Source organism: Bos grunniens, chromosome 2 (genome assembly GCF_055505025.1).
Source record: "Bos grunniens cultivar Pamir isolate PY7600 chromosome 2, Bosgru_T2T1.0, whole genome shotgun sequence".
NCBI lineage: Eukaryota > Metazoa > Chordata > Mammalia > Artiodactyla > Bovidae > Bos > Bos grunniens.
Genome location: NC_141166.1, coordinates 5,320,850 through 5,346,520, shown reverse-complemented (window position 1 = coordinate 5,346,520; position 25,671 = coordinate 5,320,850). Strand labels below are relative to the sequence as shown.

General features: G+C 38.8%; 1 protein-coding gene across 50 annotated transcripts in view; it reads left to right on the top strand.

Moving 5' to 3' along the window:
* EIF4G3 (eukaryotic translation initiation factor 4 gamma 3) overlaps positions 1-25,671 on the top strand; it is a 354,136-nt gene that overhangs the window by 184,851 nt on the left and 143,614 nt on the right. For 38 of the 50 annotated variants that reach the window (XM_086326700.1, XM_086326656.1, XM_086326895.1 and 35 more), the window contains 4 exons: positions 3,186-3,365; positions 4,137-4,251; positions 13,385-13,482; positions 15,705-15,827. In XM_086326700.1, coding sequence (XP_086182826.1) covers positions 3,186-3,365; positions 4,137-4,251; positions 13,385-13,482; positions 15,705-15,827 — 516 coding nt within the window. Of the gene's footprint in view, positions 1-2,264; positions 2,286-3,185; positions 3,366-4,136; positions 4,252-13,384; positions 13,483-15,704; positions 15,828-25,671 lie in introns of all 50 variants that reach the window. The other 12 variants (XM_086326966.1, XM_086326955.1, XM_086326823.1 and 9 more) reach the window with 1 other exon arrangement.

Here is a 25,671-nt window from a genome sequence, read left to right as displayed (position 1 = left end):
GTTTTCCTAACTGATAATACATGAGTTTTCATGAGGTGATTGATGGGGTGTTTTTGTTACCAATAATCAATTATGATTGATGTGCTACCCGTTAGCGTAGTTTGATAAATGTCCTGGCACATGCCTTCAGCTTTTGAAAAGAATTCTTCTGACTGACATATCACATGTTTGAAATTACAAAGGGTATTCTGTTTCATGAGAGGTAGAGTGTGTCACAGTTACAAGTACAGGCTCAGAACCTGAATATGTTTAAATTATACATGGGAGACCTTTAGGATGTTACTAATCTCGCCATCCCTCTCAATTTCCTCATATATCTATCTAATAGTGGTGTTAATAATAGTATCTGCCTTAGAGATTTGTAATGAGGATTAACTTAATATGTATATGTAAAGTGCTGAGAGTGGTACCTGGTAACTGAAAGTGCTATATGAATCTTTATTGATGTTATTTAGTGTGCATGTTTAATACATTTTTTAGTTTCAAAGCTGAAGTCTTAGTTTATTTAAAAAAAAATATATTGTATGTCCACATAAACACAAGTTTAGTGTTTTACTGGCTCAGGTATATGTTGTTATGAGTATCATTAGAAATATTTGTTTGTTTCTCTTTCAAAACAGCTAAAGCAAACAGTCTTATCCTGTTCAGAAATCTCCTTGAGTAAAATGTAATCTCAGTTATTCTAGACAAGCTGGTTAAAAATTAGAGCAGAACAGTTAGAAGACAGTGGTAAGAAAAGTGGTTATGGGAAAACTGAACCCCTATTTTTCTTGTGAATGGAATAAGTTAATGGAATAGTTTCCTTTCTCCCTCTAGCCCCATCACGTCCCTGTAACACCATGTGTCTTCAAAGGCAATAAGTACTTTGACAAAAGTAGTTGATAATAACCACAGTGGATCATCACGTGTGTGCGTTTGATCCTCTCCTTGGCTGCCCTCTAGAGTTCATGGAAGGGAATCTTACAGAATTAATCGTATCCATTGTGCCTGACATCTAGGAGTGCTCCATATATTGAGCCAGATGAATGACCCTGCTCTCCTTGAGTCTTGTAACAGCTTTGTGGCTCCTGATACATATACTGCGTTACAAAAAAACGCCTCGGTTCATTCCTGAAGTGTGGTTACAGCTCACATATGTTGATGAAAAATAGATTCTGTCTACTGTGTACTTAAGAGAAGTGAAGTCTAGCATGGGAAGTTTACTAGTCCAATGTTCTTGGTTTTAACTGACAGAAATTCTTGTGTCTGTCACCAAAACTGTGTCATTAGAGATAATTTGAAGACTATTGTCTCTGTAATCCAGCCCAGGCTCCTCCTGCCTCTCGAATTTTCTTTTCATCTTCACCAACTACTCTCTGGTTTTCCCCATTCACTTCATTCTCCTGCTATACCTTCCTGTCTGTTCCTTCTCTGTCCCTTATTCTCTTTAGGGTTTTCTTTGCCCTGGGGTATGAGGGCTGAATGGGGATGAGCCTTGGGCACTGGATTCCAGGTCTTCCAATTCAACACAAGATGAAAAGTTACTTCCTACCACCTGTGGGTAGCTTGATACTCAAGAGTAGGACATGATAAAACCTGAGCAGGCCCAAAGGTCAGACTTGCCTTTATTAGGACCAATAGCAACACTCACATCTGGAATCATAAGACAACTCGGGAGGTTTTGGAGCTGAACATTTTTAGACTACTACTGTATTTCCCATTTTAAACCTGTAGGTGGCCTCTTACATACCTAGTTAGTTGAAAAGAGCAAGTTTCTGTCATAAGGAGTCTGGTAAAAGTTGACAAGTTTAGGTGTTTCTTAGCACTTTCACAAACTTGAAAGTAACCAAATGGCACTCCTGTTAATGCTCGTCTCCACTCAAGATGAAAAGTAGGTCTTAGCTGAATAACTAATGCTGAATCATATCATGGGGGTCCATGAGAGCCAGGAATAGGCCTCTGTAGCTCCAGCTGTGCTTGTCCAGTAAGCAGACATTTCCTTCCAAGCTGTTAAGACTTGTGGCTGTACTATTAGAATATTTTTGCCTCTGGATTTATTTACTTTGATTAAATGTCGTTCGATTCTTGAGTTCCACGTGCCCTTGAATTCTCAAGTGGAGAACTGTCATTCTGACTTTCTGATCTTTCTTCTTCTCCTATTATTACTGAATAGAAAGATGTTTTTGCTGAGCTGCATGCTATGTCCTGCCCCTTCCTACTGATCTGTAAGCTTTTCCATTGGCTTTCTTTCTGTTTCCTGCTGCTTTCTTGCTTCATAATTGAAGGGAGGATTCAGACCCATCCAGGTAACAAACTACCGGTTCTGCATGGCGTCCTTATTTCTCCATTCCCTTATTATTGTCCTAAGAGCGAGAGTGACTGTGTGCTGACGCATACGTGCGCTCACAGTGGGAATTTCCTATTGGTATATTGTTTCAAGGCTTTTAAGCCCGAAGTGAGAACCATAAACAACCACAAGTACTGGTTGCCATTTGAAAGTTCCTTCCAGACCATTCAAAGGCCTGTGTAGATTTTCTACTTTTATCGCAAACTGTTTGAGAAAGCAAAACTGGGTTCAGTTCCGTATGAGATTGCCACTGTTTTCAAAATGAAGGCTTTTCCCATTATATGTCAATTAGCATGTGACACCCTCACAGTTAAGTTTAATTTAATTTGACCTCGATAAACTGAGTTGAAAGTTTTAATGTCCAGACAGATTTTTGTTGTTGTTGTTATTGTAAATGTTTTATAAATGACTTGACTGGTATTTTTTTAGGGGACTACTTTAGCTTTTAATAAGTTGATAATGAGCCATCAACTCTTCATGAAAGCAGGAATGCTTTTATATAATACAGCAGAACAACTTTTAGAGAGATACCAACTGCCCCTTTTGTTATATTTTACCACACGTTTTAACATTAATCGTTTGTGGTATAGAACTTTTAGTTTCAATTAGTTGAGACTTCATTTTAAAAGTGAAACTGCCCTACTGTTTTCAAATGAGTGACAATGTTGATCAAAACTTGAATTAGTGTGGCTGGGCCTCATGTAGAATTTTTTTGTGTGTGAAATGTTATATTGTATTTCTAATTCAAGTTATTAAGATTTTTGTTAGTGGAAAAAAAGGAGAAAGCTCATGATAGTAAAATCTATATACTGCCTTTTGTAAAAATAAATAAATAAATCTTTTTTTCTCCCCTCCTCAGTTTTTCCAGAGGCCTCAAATACAGCCTCCCAGAGCCACCATCCCGAACAGCAGCCCTTCCATTCGACCCGGTGCACAGACACCCACTGCAGTGTATCAGGCCAATCAGCACATCATGATGGTTAACCATCTGCCCATGCCGTACCCAGTGCCCCAGGGTCCTCAGTACTGTATACCACAGGTAAAGTATCTCTCAGATCCACGTGGTCTGTCAGTAGCAGTGTGGGGATTAACTCAGATTCTCACCAGGGGGAGCAGGGAGGATGGCTTATGGCATCGATTTTTAGTGATGTGTGAACTTTTTTGTTGGATGTAAATCTAAGCCATTTTGTCGTTTTTCATAATATTGTTAAGGAGGTTTTTTTTTCATCTCTTGAAATTTTCTAAGATGATAGAGAAATTGTTTTTATATCCTATCTTTCCCCCAGTCCCTTACCCACAGTCAGTTGCTCTAAAGTAGACTCAGTAACTAGCTGTTCCAGGGATGTTGTTCAATGTCATTGAAAGCTGTCAGCCTGAAATAATTTTTCAGTGAGCTGACATCTGCCTGTGCTCTCATTTGCTATATGACCGTTCGTAAGGCACACCTTTTTCTTCATCCTCATTGCATCTTTTTTAAAATTGAAGTATAGTTGATTTACAGTACTGTGTTAGTTTCAGATGTATGGCAAGTGGTTCAGTTATACCTATGTATATTCAGTTTTTTAGTTCCTTTCCATTATAGGTTATTACAAGATACCAAATTTAGTTCCCTGTACTATACAGTAAATCCTTGTTTTTGTCTACTCATTGCATCTTAATGGACAGCAAGCATTTTGAATGTGTTTAACAAAGTGACTTCACCTCCTTTAAATGATTCTCTCTCTCTCACACACACATACCCACCCCTTTGTTTTTCCATAGTAAGCTGCTTTCATGGTATTTATCAGTGTCTGTAACTCCTCTCTTCTAGTACCGTCACAGTGGCCCTCCGTATGTTGGGCCACCACAACAGTACCCGGTTCAACCACCAGGACCAGGTCCTTTTTATCCTGGGCCAGGACCTGGGGACTTTCCCAGTGCTTACGGTAAGTGTGAAAATTTGAGCAATTTCTGCTAGTGTGTTGTGCTCATTCCATTTTGTTGTGTAGCAGGGCGGTTTAGATAGTGAGATTTGGTGGTGTGAACGTGAAAAGTGTTAGCGCACAGTCGTGTCCAGCTCTCTGCGACCCCATGGACTGCAGCCCGCCAGACTCCCTGCCCACGGCATTCTCAAGGCCAGAACACTGGAGTGGGTTGCCATTCCCTTCTCCAGGGGATCTTCCCAACCCAGGGATCAAACCCAGGTCTCCTGCATTGCAGACAGATTCTTTACCATCTGTACCACAGGGAAGGATTTTTAAACAAAATGTTGCAAACAGTTCTGACCTGAAAGCTTTGTTTTAAGAGAGTGGCATATAAGGAAAGAGTATTATAGAAATGTATTTAGTTAATGACACCTTCTGAAGGAGCTAGTAATTCTGTCCTGAAAGAGCCCATGTCTCAGTCTGATGTCTCCTACCAGCTCATCATTACCTAGATTTTTACTGGATTTTTGCTAATGGCATAAATACACCTTATCTCCCTTTCATGATTTCTTTTTTCCTAAGCATTTACCAAAACATTAGCTGATGTTTTCCCACTGGAATGTGATATTCATGAAGGCAGGGAATTTTGTTTGTTTTGTTTACCGCTCTATCCCTAGTACCTCGAGGACAGTGACTGGCAGGCACTTAGAGAATATACATGGGATGCCTGGATTTAACTCAGAGTACCTGTGATTCCTTTTCTGCAGAATTGTGGTGATATCTGTGTCATGGGGAGGTTTTGAGAATTAGTTAAGTGAAAATGCCTTGAGAAACTACAAGTGCTTTGAGTGTACAAAAGCAAGCACCATGTTTATACTTGGTGTGTGAACCAGTGCTAAACCAGGAGTAATAAAAATTACTTATCTTATTCAGTAAGCATCTGTGACATCCCACACTTGTTTTATTCCATAGAAAGCCAATTTTAAGTTATAAAATCAGTGAATACTAGAAAAATTAAACTTTAAGAATCAGTAAACATCAATCTTCTCTGTTACAGCAAGGAAATATTAAAATTTTAACTTGTTCTTTTAAGATGGTTATCTGCCATAGAAAAACATGTATCCACTAACTATTTTCCTAACACTGGGATTAGTTCCTCAGTTAAAAACCTTTTAGAATAATCTATGGGTATTAGAATACGCCAAGGAGATTTCCCTTAGGTTTTCAGGTGAAATAGGCAAAGCAGCCAAGTGTTTGCCTAGCTTTACTTCTTTTAGAAAAGGAAAACCTTCCTATTACTTTGAAACTGCTGTTTCAAAATGGTATTCTTTATAACTTCATTATATGTCTCAGATATATATATGTTTATTTAACATGGCTTTATTAAGTGATATTTTCACTAAGAAATACTTGATATTTTCGGGATAATGAACATACTCACACATATATTTTAAAGGAAAGTTGTATGTGCACATTACTCAGCTTTGACATAGAATATTGCTAGCACTGTTGAGGTACTTGTACACCTTGAACTTAACTTTTAAGACACAGTTTCACACAAGTCTAGTGTCTTTATACTTGTACACTTTGTACTTGCTCTGAAAATTATTTTGAAGTGTAAATTTGGCTGTTGTTATCTTGAATTAATTGAAGAGAAAAACTTCAAGATGAGATTATCTCTCACAGTAAACATGCTAAAATTAATAGTATTTCTTCTTTAACCTCATGTTGCAAAAGGAATGCAGGTATATCTTTGAATTTATAGAATCATTTTGAAAAGTATCTCACCTACCGGGGTCCAGCCCTGGTGGAGTTGGGTTTCGAAGGGGAGACAGCTTCGGCGATCAGGATACGATAGAATTAAAGATATCAAGAGTGGTTAAATAAGGATAGCTCAGTGAGAAAATTCAGTGGAGAAAAGAGGCTGAATAACTTGGTTTACGTGGAAAGCTAATAAAATTCCAAAATAAGGAATTTGCGTCACCTACGTAGGCCGCAGGCGTCCTCCCGTTCTCCCGAAGGAGAGGAGATACTAAGGCCTCCACGGTCAGATCTTAGAAGCCCAGGCAAAATTAGTAGGCTTGACGAGCCTCCACACCCCAGATGGAAATTCAGCCAGAAGGTGAGAGAAAGAACAACATAGGGAGACCAAGTTTCGGTGAATAAGGCCCGCACTTTATTTTCCAAAGTAGTTTTTATACCTTAAGTTGTGCATAGAGTATAATGGGGGAAGGGGTAGAGTCAGCAATAAGCCAGGCTTTCTTCCTGCTAACTTATCATATGCAAAAGTTTAGGTGAATTACATCATCTTCTGGCCAAGAAGCCTGTTAACATTTTAAGATCCTTTCTTTAGAAAACTTATTTTTCTCTAAAGGTGATTATTCTAAAGTCAGGCGCCACCCTCCAAAAGCATTAGATAAAGTTGCATTCCTATAGGGCAAAGGTGTGATGGGCTATAACAAGAAAAGAATTAACTCAAGGGTCCAATGTTACAAACATTAAAGGTACTACTTACATTCCTATACACCAATTATATTAATCAATACACTGCCAGGGACACAGTAGGTAAAGGATAAGGAAACTTAGCAGCAAACATTGGCCCAACAAGTGAAAAACCCTTCATCAGTACAATTTCTAATCAATCTTTTAATTGCTCAAAGGAATCTGTATTTAGACAGTTTAAACACTCTTGTCACGCCCAGGAACTTTATTAACTGGAGCTGTAAGTTAACTCTTTTTCAGAGAGAGGTGGTGGTGGACAGCCCCCCGTAAAGTCAGAGGTGTAGGTGAGAGCACAAAGCAGAAAGTAGGCAGACTCTGGTTTTGGGGGTAGATGCTCGAGAATTTCCAAGAGGACTCCTGAGGCTCCATCCCGCCTTTGTGTATGCTGAGCCTCCTTCCTCATGACCTTTGCCACGGGCGGAGTCTACTATTTATTTACAGATCACATAAATGACTTTCTGACTCACAAAATATCATCATTATTATAAGTCTGTGCCAGGCCTCTTTCTTGCTCTTAGTACTACTGCTGTAGTATATATGGAAACAATATAGATGAGTTTAACAATAGGGAAATATTTTGATGATGTGTATATACAGTATTACAACATTTTGGTTTTATTTATTGAGGTGTAATTATATCTCAGATATTGTTAATGTCTGTTCTTTTTGATAGATAATCTTTTTCCCCAGGAAATTCTTACTTAGATCTAATAAGACACTGAGTAGGTAGTTTATCACCTAGATTAAAACACTATTTCCCTAGTTTCCTTAAGATTAGAAAGACAATTTAAAAGTTTTCCATTTTGAAAGTAACCAATGATGGAAAGTACAAATAATATAGATAGGACATAAAAGGTTGAAGTAGTCAGTTTCTCTTCTTCCTTACTCCCTAAAGAAATAATGATTTAACAGATTGATATATATTTTTCATTTGTTTTAAATAATTTTAGAGCAAATGAACTTAGACTGTTTTTAATGTTCTGAAACTTTCCAATTTTTCCCACCATCTCACAGTGTATTCATGGACATCTCTTCATTTCATCACATTTAGAATTTCAAGCTACATTTATTCTAAGAATAAATCATAATTAATCTTTTCTCTGATAGAACTTTAGGTTCTTCTTTTGTCCTTTGGGCAGACGTTTTCATTTTAAAACATGTCACTAGTTAATATGCTTTTATCAGAATCAAAAGTTGTAATCTAATGGTTCCCATCAATTATTGGTCCTTCTGCTGTACTGCTTTATGTCAGCTGGCATGGTCTTATGGTCTTGAAGCCATAAACATTCCCTTCTATCTCCTCTTTTTAGAAACTCCCTTTCTCTTACCTTTCCACTCCTGTTTCTTAATTCTTCTCTGATTCTGGTGCCTCCCTTTTTCATTGGGTAAATGTGGGTGTAGGGACAGGATCCTAGTTCTGTGTTCCAAAGCCAAGAGTCCTCTCTTCTAGTGCAGAGGACCTTCTTTTCTCTGAACTGGCTAGGAATGAATCCAAGACTTGTTCACTCTTGCCCTTCTGCTGGAGTTTGTGAGTTGAGTGGACTGTGCCCTCTCCCCGCACCCCAGAGTTCTTAGTTCTTCATCTGTAACGTTGGAGTTCACTCCATCATACTAACAGTTTACCCCCTGCTTGGTTTAAACCTTGAATAGTGATTCTCAAAAATATTAGCTACATTGAATTTCAGTAACTAAGATCATAGAGTTTTGTATAATATTTGCAGTGTTTCTACAGTGTTGAGGGAAAAATAACTAATGAGTAGTATTTGCTCAGTGTCACTTTTCAATTTTTCTCGTCAGTGTTTTCTAAATACTCTGATATGTGTTATGTCAGAAAAATACCTCATGGAGATAAATTATTTCCAGGCCAACCCTAGTTGGTGATTGCCCAAAGTGAAAAATACACTTTTGGGGAGCAAAACGATGTGGTTAATGGTGGGAGTGATGTTGGGAAAGAAAAAAAGGGTTGAGAATTTGCAGTGGTAGATGGCCCCATTTTCTCTTCAAACTGGTGTACTCTCCTTCTTTCTCACTCTGTCATGTCATTTCCTTTTCCTTCTGTCATCTTCTTTCTACTCTTTTCCTGAGTCTCTGTGGGGGCTTGGGCACCTGGTTGAGTTCTTAAGAGCTGAGGGAGTCATCGTCCCGCATGGTTTGTGTAGGTGGGTAACTTTTGGCATCAAATTTAGTTTGATTGTGTTTTTGCAAAGCAGCAATACTGTGTTCAGTGATGAGGTTATGTACCACATTATTATTATGATGGGTATAATACAGGATACATTGATTTTATGTGCCAACCTTCATACTTAACCACTATATTTTCTTTGTTTCTATGGAAAATTGAAGATTTTTGAAAGGTTTTGGAAGACCTGCAATATATAAGACATTTGGGCTAGGTATTTTCTGGAATGTAGATGTTGAGGTATTATTCGCCCTGCCTTTCAGAATTAATTTGTGTGGTGTTTATGCTTGGGGTTTTGCCAATGAGAAGTAGTCTGATTTTTTCCCCCAGCCCTTTCAATATCCTGGGCAAGTAAAATAAATAGAAAGTAAAATAAAGGAGGAAACATACGTAACTGTTACATTTAAAATTTTGCCAATAAGGCTTTTAAATAAAACTGCTATTTATTGTATTGTTTCATATAGGAAGCCCACTTTAATAACAAAGGAATAGGACTGAAATAATTTTAAGGCAGGAACAGTCCTTTCCAATAGTGTCCAGGTTGGCAAGCTTATAATTATATGTGTGTATATTTTGTGGCTATTATTTTATAAATATTGCCATGTATTATTGACAACTTTTGTATAGACCCGGGTTCGGAGAACCACTGATAGAATAAGAGTCAGCAAGCGTTTTCTCTGATGGGCTGTGTATAGTAAATAGGTTACGCTTTGCAGATCTGCTGCAGCTGTTCAACTCTTCCATAGTAGTGGGAAACCAGTCAGAGAGAGTAGTGTTGTCTGTAGATATCTTCCCATAATACTTTATTTACAAAACAAATGGTATTAAGCTGAATTTGGACCTGCTGATGTACACAGATCTACCTCCTTCCATGAATAGGAGGTCCAGAAACATAAGTAATTTGCCTAATATGTGCATGCATATGTATATGCAAATGAGGTGATTTACATTTTTAATAGAATAGATAAATGTTTTTTAAATGTCTTTGCGTATGTAAGAGGTTGGATTAGGTTATAAAGTAAAACTATTGTCTGGTAGGGCAGAAGGCCTGCTCTGCTGGGATCTACAGTTGATTAACTGTTTTACTAATTCAGTGTTTAATCACCACCATATTGAGACTTGGAGAAGGCAATGGCACCCCACTCCAGTACTCTTGCCTGGAAAATCCCGTGGACGGAGGAGCCTGGTAGGCTGCAGTCCATGGGGTCGCTAAGAGTCAGGCATGACTGAGCGACTTCACTTTCACGTTTCACTTTCATGCATTGGAGAAGGAACTGGCAACCCACTCCAGTGTTCTTGCCTGGAGAATCCCAGGGACCGGAGAGCCTGGTGGGCTGCCGTCTATGGGGTCACACACAGTCGGACACAACTGAAGTGACTTAGCAGCAGCAGCAGCATACTAAGACTATTCCTATTCTCTCAGGTTTATTCAGCTGGTATTTATTGTGCATATATTGTACATCAGCTTCTGCCCCAGTCATGGTGACTCGAAAATATTTCATTAGAAGAATCTGATTTTTTTAAGGGATGTTTCACCTTTTACCTTTTGAATCTTATTTCACTTAGCTTAAAAAATATGGCAGGGTGAGCAAATTGTATTGCTTGGGTAGCAGCATTTGACACCAATTTTAGGGTGTTGTTTTCTGAGTTTGGGAGCTACTGACGTAATGTGGTAGCATAGAATTGTTTATTTGAGTTCTACTTTGTTAGTTCTTTGCTCAGTACTAGAGGATGGCTAAAGTGTTTTTTGTCTTTTAACCTATTCAGAGGGCTTCCCTGGTAGCTCAAGACTGTCAAGAATCTGCCCACAATACAGGAGACCCAGGTTCAGTCCCTGGGTTGGGAAGATCTCCTGGAGAAGGGAATGGCAAGCCACTCCAGTCTTCTTGCCTTGAGAATTCCATGGACAGAGGAGCCTGATGGGTTGCAACCCACGGGGTCGCAAAGAGTTGGGCACGACTGAACCACTAACACACACATACACACAACCTACTCAAGTCCTAGTCGTGCTGTTAGATCAGCCCTGTTTAGTTATTTTCCAAATCTGATTCTCAAAACCGGATTGATACCTGCAGAGTTCTGATACTGAAAATCATAGTGCTTCTAAGAATTTTCCACTTGAAGATTATTATGATAATGGTGGGATGTTGATGTCGATAATGACAGTGATAATAGAGCTACATTATTTGACTTTTTACTAAAGTACCAAGGATTTTTACCAGTATTAACTACCTTAGTACACATTTGTCCTTCTTGTTACTTTGGCTGCTAAAGGCCAGCCATGCCTTATGTACCCGTCATGTATGTATATACCCATTTAAGGCTGTTTACTCTGCAGTTCTCATCTGTCTTTCCTGTTAATATCATTTTCTTCTCCCTCTGCTGGATTAGTTCCATCAGCATACAGGTATACTATTTCATTCCCATCTTTTCTTAAAAAAGGTTTGTTTTACTTCATATTTTTGTCCACCCATAGCCCATTTTTCTACTTCCTTTTAAAGCTTTTAAGAAAAAGAGCTATCTATAGTGTCTTCATTTTCTTTCATCTCATTCATTACTGAACCCGCCCTAATGAGGGTGCACACTCCACCCCAGTCTAAGCAACTTTTGTCAAGGTCACCAGTGAATTTCATTATGCTAAACCTTACCTGACGTCCCAGTACCATCTGACATAGTTCAGCGCTCTGCCCATTCTTAGACCGTTTTCTTCACTTCAGCCGCTGCCTTGGTTTTCTGCTTCATTTCCTTTGCTGCGTTTTCTTCATATCTGTGGCCTCTAATCAACATAAAGTGCCTTGGTAATTCTGTGGTGGTCCAGTGGTGAGGACTCTGTACTTTGACTGCTCTGGGCCCAGATTCAATCCCTGATCAGGGAGCTAAGATCCCACAAGGCATGTAACACAGCCAAAAGAAAAAAAAGGTACTACTTTAAAAAATAAATAATATAGAGTGCTTCAAAGATTAGTCCTTGGGCTTCTTTTCTGTTTGTACTCATTTCCTGGGTTACCCAGTGTCATGGTTTAAATATTGTCCGTATAGTCTAATTCCAAAACGAATACCTATTCTCTGGCTCCAGACTTGAGCCTCTTTTTGTATATTTGATATCTTGGTTTGAAAGTCTGATAAGAAGCTCAAAACTTTTCATGTCCAAAATTGAACTCTTGATTTTTCTGCCCTAATGTCTTACTTTTCCTCATCCCAGTAAATAAATAAATAAATAAATAACACAATAAATAGAACCTCATTCTTCCATTTGCTCAAACAAAAGACCTTAAGAATTTTCCTTGACAGTTCTTTCTCTCATACTCACATCCCATCCATTAGCAAGTCTGTAGGCTCTGTCTTCAAAAATATCCAGTATCTGACCCCTTCTTACCACCTCTACTATAAGTACTCTGGTTTAATACTAATTGTAATAATAGTCAAAGTTTTGAAAGCTAAAAAGGATTCATTCAGGCAGAAGGCCAGTGTAGTCAAAGGCATGAACAATGTTGAGATTGATGTACACAAGGGATAGGAATAGGTTGTCCCTGGAGCAAAGGTGTGGAGTTTGAGAATGGTAGAAAATGTAGTTAGAAAGGTGGAACCTGGATACTTAGTGAAAGTGAAAGTTGCTCAGTTGTGTCCGACTGTTTGTGACCCCATAGACTGTAGAGTCCATGGAATTCTCCAGGTCACAATACTGGAGTGGGTAGCCTTTCCCTTCTCCAGGGATCTTCCCAACCCAGGGATTAAACCCAGGTCTCCCACATTGTGGGTAGATTCTTTACCAGCTGAGCTATAAGGGAAGCCCTGGATCCTTAAGTATTTGGACTTTATCTTTAGGCTGCTTTTTACCAGCCTTTTTACAGTCCCAACAATAGCATTATTCAAGCCTTTATGATGGCTCCCTGTGGCAGTGGTTCTCTGCAAGTAGAGAGAAGAATTAGACCACCCCAGCCCACATGATATTGGAGAAGGAAATGGTCACCCACTCCAGTGTTCTTGCCTGGAGAATCCCAGGGATGGGGGAGCCTAGCGGGCTGCCGTCTATGGGGTCGCACAGAGTTGGACACAACTGAAGCGACTTAGGAGCAGCAGCCCACAAGATGATGAGCTGTATTATCCAGCCCCTGACCAAACCCACATGCAGAACATATTCACACAAACCTTAGTTTGAAAATCACGTTTGGAGGCAGTGAGCACCCAGAGTAGATTTTTTTTTTAAAGCAATAACTCTGGTGTCAGTTTGTAGGAGTTGGTTATTTAACTGCTTTTTTCTAGTGGATGCTGAAAAAGAAAATATGACTGGGAATCATTCTTTAACCACTTAGTAGCTGAAAGGGGTGAGCTAGTGGAAAGAGATAAGTGAGAAGGATGCTTGTTTTTTTACATTTTTAAAACTAATTGTCTAGATTCACAGTGTCATTACCAGTCTTATAGTTGTTGACAAAGTAACTGAATGCTTTTTTTCACTGTTTTCTAATTCCTTAGGAACGCCTTTTTACCCAAGTCAGCCAGTGTACCAGTCAGCACCTATCATAGTGCCTACGCAGCAGCAGCCCCCTCCAGCCAAGAGAGAGAAAAAAACAGTAAGAGATGTTTATTAGTTTTTCTCATTTTAAAATTGAATGTCCATTTTCTATCAAGTAAGTTTACCTACACCTGTACTAATTACTCACCTCAGTTCACAAATGAGGGCTAATTTTTGTTCCTCCCTTATATCCTGTCCACTACACCTGGAGGATTTGTTTGAGCCTGTAATGAGATGGTGCAAGTACCCTTTGCTTAATGTCAGTTTTCAACATGCGCTAAGCTAGCTATGCTAACTGCCATGCAGCTCTAGAACTGGGAAGGTTTAGTCTTCTGAGGTCTTACTAAGTGAGAGGAATTTGAGCTGAGTTTTCACATCCATGTTGTCTTTTAACCTTAGACGTAATCAGCTATATATTCAAATATGAATTGACGGGGAAAGTAGCACAAGAAAAAATAGAGTACTGAGCACAACGAGGAAAATCTTTCTGATGGAGCAGATTTAAGAAACAGAAAGCAGAATTTAGAAAATGTGTTGTAATTGTTTTTAATAAATTTAACAGAAGCTTTGCCGCTGTCCATTCAGTCAGGCCTAAGGGAATTAGGGCAAAGTAGTATGAACTATGCACTGTAGAATATTTTATAGAAGAGTGGCTTGCAGTCTTTTAAAACATCAGAACACAAATGAGTGGTACTTATAAGAGTGTCTCAGATTCACACAGATAAAATAGATTGCTGCTGCTAAGTCACTTCAGTCGTGTCCGACTCTGTGCAACCCCATAGACGGCAGCCCATTAGGCTCCTCTGTCCCCGGGATTCTCCCGGCAAGAACACTGGAGTGGGTTGCCAGTTCCTTCTCCAATGCATGAAAGTGAAAAGTGAAAGTGAAGTCGCTCAGTCATCCCCGACTCTTCGCGACCCCATGGTCTGCAGCCTACCAGGCTCCTCCGTCCATGGGATTTTCCAGGCAAGAGTACTCCAGTGGGTTGCCATTGCCTTCTCCGAAATAGATGTGAGTGACATCTTAAAATTACTCTCATTTAATAAAAATTAATTAGGTTCAGAATTAGTTTTGTTTTTCTAATCAGACGTAAATTGTTTGTGCACATGTCATAATAAACAAGACATGCTCGTGTGTCTTGACACTACAGGTGAAAACCTGTGCTTTGGAAATGTTGAAACAGCATGGTAGATGTAGGACTTGAACATTCTTAGAATGCAGAAAAGTTAATTTTAAAAAAAAGCAGTAAAAACAGAAGACAGTATTAATATATGTGACTGAAGAAGAAGGGAGAACAAATAGATTGAAAAATAATACGTAAAACTATAGTAGAAACAAGATTCTATAACTGATAGTAGAAATCTTAAGCCTCTTCCCTAGAACACTTCCAGGTTCAGGCGGTTTTATTAGTGAGTGCTTTGAAATTTTGAAGAAGCCACAGATGGCTTGGTAAGCTCTGGGTTTAATGATGAGCAAGGCGGGTTCTATGTCTCAGCATTGTCCCAGGACGAAAGGCCTAGACCCAGGCGTTCCATCTTCATGCAGTACTTCTCCACTGTTGTCTGTAAACACAGGCCCTAACCAGATGACAGGAATACCATCCACATTGTTCCGTATCTTGTATCTTTTCATTTACCAATACATCTTGACAGTCACTGTATATTAGTATGTGTAGAGCAGTCTCATTCTTTCTACTGCGGTTTGTTGTTTAAGTGTAAGGATGTAATATAAAGTTTTAACTACTATGTTTTTGATCAGCCTTTAAGATCTTTTTGTGTCTTTGCTGAAAAAAGCATTGCATTGAGCATCTTTACATACGTATATAAGGTTATCTGCAACATAAACCTCGATTTCTTTGCCTTAGGATATGAATATTTTTCACTTCGCTAGAGAACCATTTCGGCCTTTAAAACTTTAGAGAGTAACTTCCATATTTTACAACTATTTTATGAACTTTGTCTTATGTAAGCATTACAAATAAAATCAGTTTGGCATTGCTTAAAAGATAAATGTTAATAGTTTGCCTTTTTGACCTGGAAATTCGTCCAGCTAGGTTTCATGCTAGCGTGTTGTGCTACTTTAGTTCAACCACCACAAACGGCCTAAATTCCTTTGAATGACACCCTGTGGTTCTCTGATTGAAATCAAGTCAGATGTGGTGATTATCAGCTTTGATGTTTGACAGGTTTCCCAGTTTGCACCTTTATACATCATATTCCTATAAATCTACTATGTAGACACCCATCTGTAAATATGCTGTCTTAATTTATAACCTTATAGATAAGAATTCGGGATCCAAACCAGGGAGGTAAAGACATAACAGAGGAGATTATGTCTGGAGGTGGCAGCCGAAATCCTACTCCACCCATAGGGAGACCCACTTCCACACCTACTCCTCCTCAGGTAAGGCAGAGCATGCCGTGATGGATGGTGGTGTATATCTGTCACTAACCTCTACTGAACTCTTTTCTTCTGTAGCCACTTGACTGTACTTTTTTGCTTTCCATCAGTTGTCTCATAGCCTTGAATATCTAAATGATTTTTAAACAGACATGTTTGTTTCTCTTTGTAAACTGTTATTACTTCCAAATTTTTATTGGTAACGTTTCTTTGTATTGTCTTCACACTCAGAGCATAGCTGTGGCCCCTCTTCCTAAGTATTGCTGGGCACCAAAAGGAGCTGTGTTCCCATGGAAACCTCATCGCTAAATGAGCATTTATATTTTCAATATGGAGTCCTAGGAATTAAATGCTACACACTATGATAATACAAACATTAAATTAGAGAATTTAAACTTCTTCACCAAACAGTTTTGTTTGAGATGATTGCCTGTGTTTTTTCAGAGCATATTTAAATGTCTTACAGGTTTACCTCTTTTAAGTCCTGCATAAATGAGCTTGAGTGGAGGGTGTCTTCTTTAATTATTTACAAAGGTTTTTAGTAAGTTCTGTCAAACACTTGTTTGTTCCTGTTGCAGAATGTGGTTATCAGTGATCTTCTAAGAGCTCACTTCCCTGCTTTTAGACATCAAGGCATTCCAGGAGGAGCTGGGGTTTAGTAGACTATAATAGAGAATGGATCCCCCCTCCCCCAAGTTTGACAGAATTTTGATTTCATCATTAGGTTATTTTAAACTAGGCTAAACCATTCCGAGGAGAAGAGTGATTTCAAATTTTCACAATATCTAAAATGTGAATACTCAGCATAGAGAACAGACCTAACCAATGGTCTTAAGGTCTAGGGATCTGCTTGCTTCTCCCTCTTATGGCTGAATGGTGAGGGACTCCTGAGAGCCCAGTTTACAAACAAGTGATAGGGATGATCAAATAGAAGGCACTTCACAATGACAGACTGTTGACTTGATTTTAGTAGTACTGTACAGGTTAAAAAAAAGTTCTTTAAAATTGAGCCCACAAATACATGTTTAAACTTAGAGCCCCTTGAAAATACGTGAACTTTGAATAAGCCTCAAACCTGAGACTTTGTGTGATGATGTGTTTTACTTGGACATGATGATACTGTCTGGCTGACTTTTATCTTCCATCATCTAGCAAAGTAAAATGTGTAACCACCTAGGTATAGGAATTGTGAGATTATATTGATGATTGCTAATGGAACCTTTTACCATGCTCTGTTACTTCCCCAGGGATATTCCAAATCTGGAGTGACTGAATAGGGCTTTATACTCAGTCTTGTCCCTGGATATGAATGTGGAGCAAGCAACATTTGCACATTTAAATTGATCTGCTTTATGTGTTCTGTTAGGAGCATCGTATCGAAAAAATTTAGGATTCATTCTAGGGGCAATTCAGTTTTGGTCTGTATTTTCCAACCTTAATTAAAATGTTGTTGTTGTCAAACTATTTAGTGTAAATTCTCAACTAGAGCATGTATTTCTACATTTTAATTCCCTGTGAGGTTGGTTGGTTTTTCTTTAGTCTTGTGGAGCTTGATCCTGCCCTCTGCTGGTTCTCTCTCTGACCTTAGTCACGGGCATCCTTTTGCTCGTCATCGTTCTCCAGGGATCCCAGGCCTGAATATAAATGTATGTGTGTGGATAATCATAGAGCCCACTGAATGTACACTTTTAGTTGATAAAGATCATCAGTCAGTTATTCTAATGTTCGTAGTTCTTTCTGAGGTGTAATATCATCATGAAGCATTACTTTATTAGTGTGCATTTAAATGCACGTCAACATGAATCAATGATAGGTACGCATATGTCCCTTCCCTCTTGAATCTACCTCCCACCCCATCCCACCCCTCTAGGCTGTCACAGAGTCCCGGTGTGAGTCCCCTGGTTCATACAGCTAATTCCCCCTGGCTTTCTCTTCCACATATGGTGGTGTGTGTTTCCACGCTACTCTCTCCATCCATCCTGCCCTCCCCTTTGCCCCATGTGTCCACAAGTCTGTTCTGTCTGTCTGCGTTACTAGCATTGCAATTACTGTTATTTCAGGAGGCACAGAGGATGACTGGAGGTGTCTTGAAGGCTTCACAGCAGAAATGCCACTTGGTCTGAGTTCCCAGATTGGTATTCACAAATGGAAAGAGAGAGAAGGGTATATTAGCAGAGTGGCTCTATATACAAAAAGGCACATGATGATGGGAAATTGAGTGAAGGGAGACTATTAACACTTCCGTTAATAAATTAGAAAGTCAGAGAAATATTCTGCAACTGGTTACTAAGAAAGTAAGGATTATAAAAATGGTGACTGTATAAATTATCATCTAAATTTGGGCAGTTTTTTAGAAATGAATGGGGATGCTGTGAATCATTTTGCTGGGACACCAGGCAGAAACCAGTACGGTCCAGGTAAACACATTGCATGGTTCCCCTGGGCGTTAGAAAGAGGGAAGAATCAGGGGTGATTCTTGAAGCTTAGATTCTGGGATTTATAGTAAAATATGACATGAAATAGACATGGGTTTTGAATAGGGGGATAATGAGTTTGATTTTGGCAAACAGGCAAGCTAAGAGGAGTTAATTGAGAGAAACTGTGTTGGAGAAGGAGAGTGGAAAGGAGAAACAGGTTTTAGTTGCTTCTGTTTTTGTCTTGAAGAGTAGATTGAATTTAAATATTCCTGCTTCCTAAATTTTAAAATGATCTGTGGAATAACTCCTTCAGATTTGATGTCTCAGATGTATTAAAAGTGTGTACAGGTTTGTATCCATGTGCCCATTCAGACGATCGTAGTGCACAGACAGGTACCTAGATGGACGTCACAGAGTAATAGAGTACCTGATGCTGGTCTCCACTCTGTCATCGAGATTTATGACCTTGGGTCAGAATATTAAGTCCTTTAACCGCCTCTTTTTTTATCTGTAAGATGAGGGGAGTGTACTGAGTAATCAGTCATTCAGAGCCTCCCAGCTGTATCCCTTGTTGGTAGCAGTGAGGCACAAGGAACATTTTCGCATTAAGCAATGTGCTGCTTCCTGAAAGTTGCTTTGGACCCTGGAGGGTAGAAATAAATTCATAGTGTTGCACAGTCAGCCCTCCCTATCCACAGGTTCTTCACCTGCAGATTCAAATAACCAGGGATCAAAAATATTCAGAAAAAAATTGCAGAAAGTTCCAAAAAGCAGAAGGTGAAATTGGCATGCACTGTTAAGTATTTACATAGTATTTACATTGTATTAGGTGTTATAAGTAATACAGAGATGATTTAAAGTATTGAGTTGGCCAAAAAAATTGTTTTGAGTTTTTCCAAGCAGAAAAATCCAAACAAACTTTTTGGCCAACCCAATATATGGGAGGTTAAATGCAAATACTACACACTTTGATGTAAGGGACTTGGGCGTCTGAGGATTTTGTTATCACAGGCTGTCCGAGAACCAGTCTCCCATGGATACTGAGGGCTGATTGAATAGGCAAGTGTTCCAGAATTGTCTCCTTCCAAAGGGGTGGTGGATTAAAATCTCTTAAAATTTTAAAATGAACTATATACTTTGTTTCCTCTCCCTACTCCCTTTTGTTCTTTTCTTTTTTTGTTGTTTTATTAATAAGAAGTACTCTTAAAATGAAGCACAGATATTACTTGGGGGAGAGTCCTGTGTCATAGAGTGTAGGGGTTGATGAAAGATTATTTATTGCTGGCACATATTAGCCTCTCCTGTCTTTTGGGAAAATTACCAAAGTCAGCAGGTTATTCAGTCTTTTGAAGAGCTTCTTATAAATTTGATACCTGGAAATCATCTGGCCATTTGTTAATTAGTTCATTTTTATAGTCTTAGCAATAACAGTTAACCAAAGTTAGTTTCTAATGTTTAGATAATATTCATTTTGTAAGTACACTAATTAGTTAAGTTCTTGCATAAAGAATTTGAAAATACCTATATAATGTAAACAGATCCACTCTTAAGTTTTAAAATGTCGTTTTGTCATCTCAGGTATGGTATGGTATGGTATGGTATGGTATGGTATGGTGTGGTATGGTGCAGTGCGGTAAAGGTGCTCAGTTGTGTCTGACTCTCTGCAGCCCATTTGGACTTGAGCCCGCCAAACTCCTCTGTCCATAGGATTTTTCAGGCAAGAATACTTTACTGATGAGTGCAGTAAAGATCCTGGTTATTGAATTAAATCACATCCTTCTTCATCTTTAATAATTTCTCATTAGTACCCTCCTTTGGCTTAAAAATAGTATTTTTCAATTATATGAAAACTGTGTGCTTAGTTCCTCAGTCATGTACACCTCTTTGCGACTCCATGGACTGCAGCCCACCAGGCTCCTCTGTCCATGAAATCCTCCTGACAAGTATACTGTAGTGGGTTGCCATTTGCTTTCCAGGGAATCTTAGCAACTGAGAGACCAAACCCCAGCCTACTGCCTTGCAGGCAGATTCTTTATTATCTGAGCCACCAGTGAGGCCCAAATTTTATTTTACATGATTCTTTAGTTTTTCATGAACTGTGTTTCTTCATAGGGCTTCACCAAATTTTGTGAAAGCCTTTGTTATTAAGAGTGGTATGACTTTACACCAGATATACTAAATCTGAATCTTGGTTATAAAGAAAGTGTACCTTGAATTTTTATATGTATAGGAAAATTCCTGTGTTTTCCACTTATTACCAGATATTGAACAGTTGCATTGCATCTCATAGTCATGCAGTAACCATGATGTTTAGTAGGGGATCACAAGAAGTATTGTAAGAGATCTCAAAAAACGATCAAGTTTAATCTTTTGTCTACTACTAATAATGTATTTTCAAAATTACAGTGATCTCGTTTTGTATGTATAAAAATTAAAAATCTTCTTTGGAAAGGAGTAGTAAAGGAAGACATTGTGACCATTAATTTTATTACCAGAGAGTTAACTGTTAACTTTTGTTGAATATCCTTTCAGACATCTTTCAGTGTGAGAGAGTGTGTGTGTGTGTGTGTGTGTATCTCTACCTTCCCACGTATAGTTGAATATATTTGGGTTTATTCATGACTTTTTTTTTCTGACTGGTCAGATACTTGGCTTGTGGGATATTAGTTACCTGGCCAGGGGTCAGACCCAAGCTCATGGCAGTGAAAGTGTCCCATCTTAAACACTGGCTGCCAGGGAGGTCCCTGTGACATTGTATAAGTACTGTGTTTTCAGCGATCATGCAGAATATTCTTGTTTGATTATAGGTACTGTAATTCTTAATGGCTACGTGGTATTTCCTTGTTGGGATGTGCCCTAGTTTATTTAATTGATATGTATTCTTATTCTTTCCTTGTTTATGACTAATAATAATTATGCTATGATGAACAACTTTACATTGGGATTATAGCCTCCAGAAATGTACCAGGTAATCTCCTAATAGCAATGTAAGAGAATACCCATTTCCTTACATTGTTGCCTTATTGATAGATTTCAAAATAATACCTCATTTAATTTTTATTGATTGATTTGTGGAGTTAAAATTTTTGATGTTCATTGGTTATTTGTGTGTGTATGAATTTTATGTTCATGTCTTTTGTACACATTTCTTTTGGAGTGATGATTTTCTCATATATAAGCATTCTTTAAATGTTAAAGAAATCCCTTTGCCATATGTAATTTTTTTTCTAGTTTGATGATTGTATTTTAACTTTAATGATGCCTTCTGTTATATAGAAGTTAAAAATCTTTTTTCCTCTCTTCGTAAGTTTTTAATTTGTTTTTTAATTGGAGGAAAGTTGCTTTACAGTGTTCTGTTGCTTTTTTCTGAACAACAGTGCAAATCAGCCATAATCACAAATGTATCTCCTCCCTCTTGAGCCTTCCTTCCCTCCCCCATCTGTTCACAGGTTTCTGATTTTTATTAAGTAACTGATGATTTGAGGCCCAAACTTTGAAAGATTTTGCCATCAAAGATAATAAAATGAGCAGTATTTAAGTTTGGTTATTTGACCTTTATCTTTGATTGACGTGGAATTTATTTTGATGCATACAATGAGATTTGGGGCCTACTTTTTTCTTCTTCTCCTCATTCTCCTTTTTTTTTTTTCTCATTCTCCTTTTTTTAATCAAGCAGTTTGTCTCTTTGTTTCTTTATTTATTGAATAGGTCTTCACTGACCCTTTGTTTTTAGATGTTTTAATTGTTTACTGAATTATCAAATATTCCTGGGTCTTCTTCAGCCCTTTCTGTTCCTCTGATCTGTTCTTGTTTTTGGCTGTGACCTTGACTTGGGGGATCATAGTTCTCCAATGGAAGGACTGAACCTGCCCTGGGCGTTGCTGCTGTTGCATCCTCCTCTGGACTGCCAGAAGAATTCCTTCCATTGAGCTGCTTAATACAATTACTGTACTATCTTACATACTGTAGCTGTTAATATATTTTACTATTTTACAGTGAATTTTATCCACATTATTCTTGGTTTTTAAAGTTTTTGTTGTTGTCATTTAGCCCCCTTAACTCTCTTGTTAGGGCTTCCTAGGTGGGCTAATGGTAAAGAACCCGCCTGCCAATGCAGGAGACATAAGGCATGCAGGTTCGGTCCCTAGGTTGGGAACATCCCCTGGGTGCGGGGGGCGGGGCATGGCAAACCACTGTAGTATTCCTACCTGGAGAGTCTCATGAACAGAGGAGCCTGGTGGGCCACAGTCTATAGGGTCGCAAAGAGTAGGACACGACTGAAGTGACTTAGCATGCATGCCCTCTTGTTAAGCCTGACAGCTTTTACGTTGAGTGTCTGAGTTTCCTTCAGCATTCCTGACACCTTTAAGGAAGCGATTCTCTGTATTGCAGATGTGTGGTGTTTTTCAGGTTAGTGTTTAAAAAAGGTTTTCATCAGTCTGAATGCCTTTAATCTAGACATACATTCTTTAGTTTGTTTCATTGTTCTGTTTTATTTTATACTCTTGAGTCACATATTTAGGTCACCTATTTGTTTACAAAAGCATTTGAGTTTGTGAGTCCTGTGTTACTCTTTCCTGAGGTGTTTGGTGTGCTCCCTTGGATTTTTTTGTATATAAATTATACTAGAGTCTGTGCCAGTTGCTCAGACAGTGAGCCTAGGAGTCATCTTTCAATTTTGGTTTCATATTCCACAACCATTTTATCAGCAAGCCCTATCTGGCTCATTTTCACCATCTCCACTGCTACTGTTATTCTCTAAACCACTTCAATTTCTATAAAGAACAGTAACTTTTTTACTCATTTCCTTGCCTCATCTTGTCTACTTGTTCATTTTACTTTTTAATTGAGGTATAATTGGCACATCACATTACATTAGTTTTAGATATACAGTGTGATGATATTTGTATGTATTGTAAAATGATCACTATAAGTCTACTTAACACCTGTCACCACCACACATAGGTAACAGAACAGGTTTTATCCCTGAGACCTTGTAAGGTCTACTCACTTTGCAACTTTCAGATATGTAATACGGTACCATTACGTGTAGTTGCCACGCTGTTCATTACATTCCATGAATTATAAAACACGACTGGGAGTTTGTACATTTCCCCACCCTATCCCCCACCAATCTATTCTTTTTCTGTGACTTTTGTTTTATTATTTAATTTTGCATTCAAGGTAGATCGTACTGTGTTTTTTTCGCTGTCTTACTTATTTCACTTAGTATGGACCTTAAGGTCCATTCATGCTATTGCAAAGGGCAGATTTCTTTTTTATGGTTGAATATTATTTGTCTGTGTGTGTGTGTATGTGTGTGTGTGTACAGGTTTTATTCTTTAATGTACTTCCCTTGAAAGAATCATAAGCTGTAGAAGCTAAGGATTTTTCCGTTTTATTCTCCATGAGTTCTCAATGTTTTGTATGTGATAGATGCCAGGGGAAAAACTCAAACAACATGTTGAGTTCCCACACACAGATACACACAGCTTTCTAAGAGTGAATTCTTAGGAAGGGAATTCTTTGTTAGAGAATTCTCTCTCTCACTTAGAAAAGAAGCGTGTTTTGGTGCTTTTTTCCGGTGCCATTTATTTTTTTCCATTCTAATCTTCATAATGTTTCTCAGTTATGGGCAATAGTTGTTTATCCCCAGGATTTGTATATGTCTGTAACTCCTTAATACCTTTTTATTAGCTGTTCTAAAGAGAAAGTGTTAGTAGCTCAGTCGTGTCCGACACTTTTCGACCCCATAGCCCACCAGGCTCCTCTGTTCATGGAATTCTCCAGGCAAGATTACTGGAGTGGGTAGCCATTCCCGTCTCCAGGGGAATCTTCCCAACCCAGGGATGGAACCTGGTCTCCCACATTGGAGGCAGATATTTTACCATCTGAGCCACCAGGGAAGCCTTTGTATATGTTTAACACATTAGATATTTATTACAATGCTAACTTTAAAGTCATTGAATGGGACTTTGAAGAATCAGTTACACATAAATGATGAAATGTGAAGCATTCAAATAACCTCTTATGATAATAAATTACATCAGCATCTTGGTTATATTTCTATAACTATTTGGAGTCTCTTTCTCTCTGAATTACAATAGGAGTCAGCAACCTTTTTCTGTTAAGGGCCAGTTAGTACATATTTTTTGGTTTTGCAGCCGACTGTCTTTCAATTCAGTTCAGTTCAGTCGCTCAGTCGTGTCTGACTCTTTGCGACCCCATGAATCACAGCACGCCAGGCCCCCCTGTCCATCACCAACTCCTGGAGTTCACCCAGACTCACGTCCATCAAGTCAGTGATGCCATCCAGCCATCTCATCCTCTGTCGTCCCCTTCTCCTCTTGCCCCCAATCCCTCCCAGCATCAGAGTCTTTTCCAATGAGTCAACTCTTCGCATGAGGTGGCCAAAGGACTGGAGTTTCAGCTTTAGCACCAGTCCTTCCAATGAACATCCAGGACTGATCTCCTTCAGAATGGACTGGTTGGGTCTCCTTGCAGTCCAAGGGACTCTCAAGAGTCTTCTCCAACACCACAGTTCAAAAGCATCAATTCTTCGGCACTCAGCCTTCTTCACAGTCCAACTCTCACATCCATACATGACCACTGGAAAAACCATAGCCTTGACTAGACGAACCTTTGTTGGCAAAGTAATGTCTCTGCTTTTGAATATGCTATCTAGGTTGGTCATAACTTTCCTTCCAAGGACTAAGCATCTTTTAATTTCATGGCTACAGTCACCATCTGCAGTGATTTTGGAGCCCAGAAAAATAAAGTCTGACACTGTTTCCACTGGTTCCCCATCTATTTCCCATGAAGTGATGGGACTGGATGCCATGATCTTCGTTTTCTGAATGTTGAGCTTTAAGCCAACTTTTTCACTCTCCACTTTCACTTTCATCAAGAGGCTTTTTAGTTCCTCTTCACTTTCTGCCATAAGGGTGGTGTCATCTGCATATCTGAGGTTATTGATATTTCTCCCGGCAATCTTGATTCCAGCTTGTGTTTCTTCCAGTCCAGAGTTTCTCATGATGTACTCTGCATATAAGTAAATAAACAGGGTGACAATATACAGCCTTGACATACTCCTTTTCCTATTTGGAACCAGTCTGTTGTTCCATGTCCAGTTCTAACTGTTGCTTCCTGACCTGCATACAGATTTCTCAAGAGGCAGGTCAGATGGTCTGATATTCCCATCTCTTTCAGAATTTTCCACAGTTTATTGTGATCCACACAGTCAAAGGCTTTGGCATAGTCAATAAAGCAAAAATAGATGTTTTTCTGGAACTCTCTTGTTTTTTCCATGATCCAGCGGATGTTGGCAATTTGATCTCTGGTTCCTCTGCCTTTTCTAAAACCAGCTTGAACATCAGGAAGTTCATGGTTCACATATTGCTGAAGCCTGGCTTGGAGAATTTTGAGCCGTT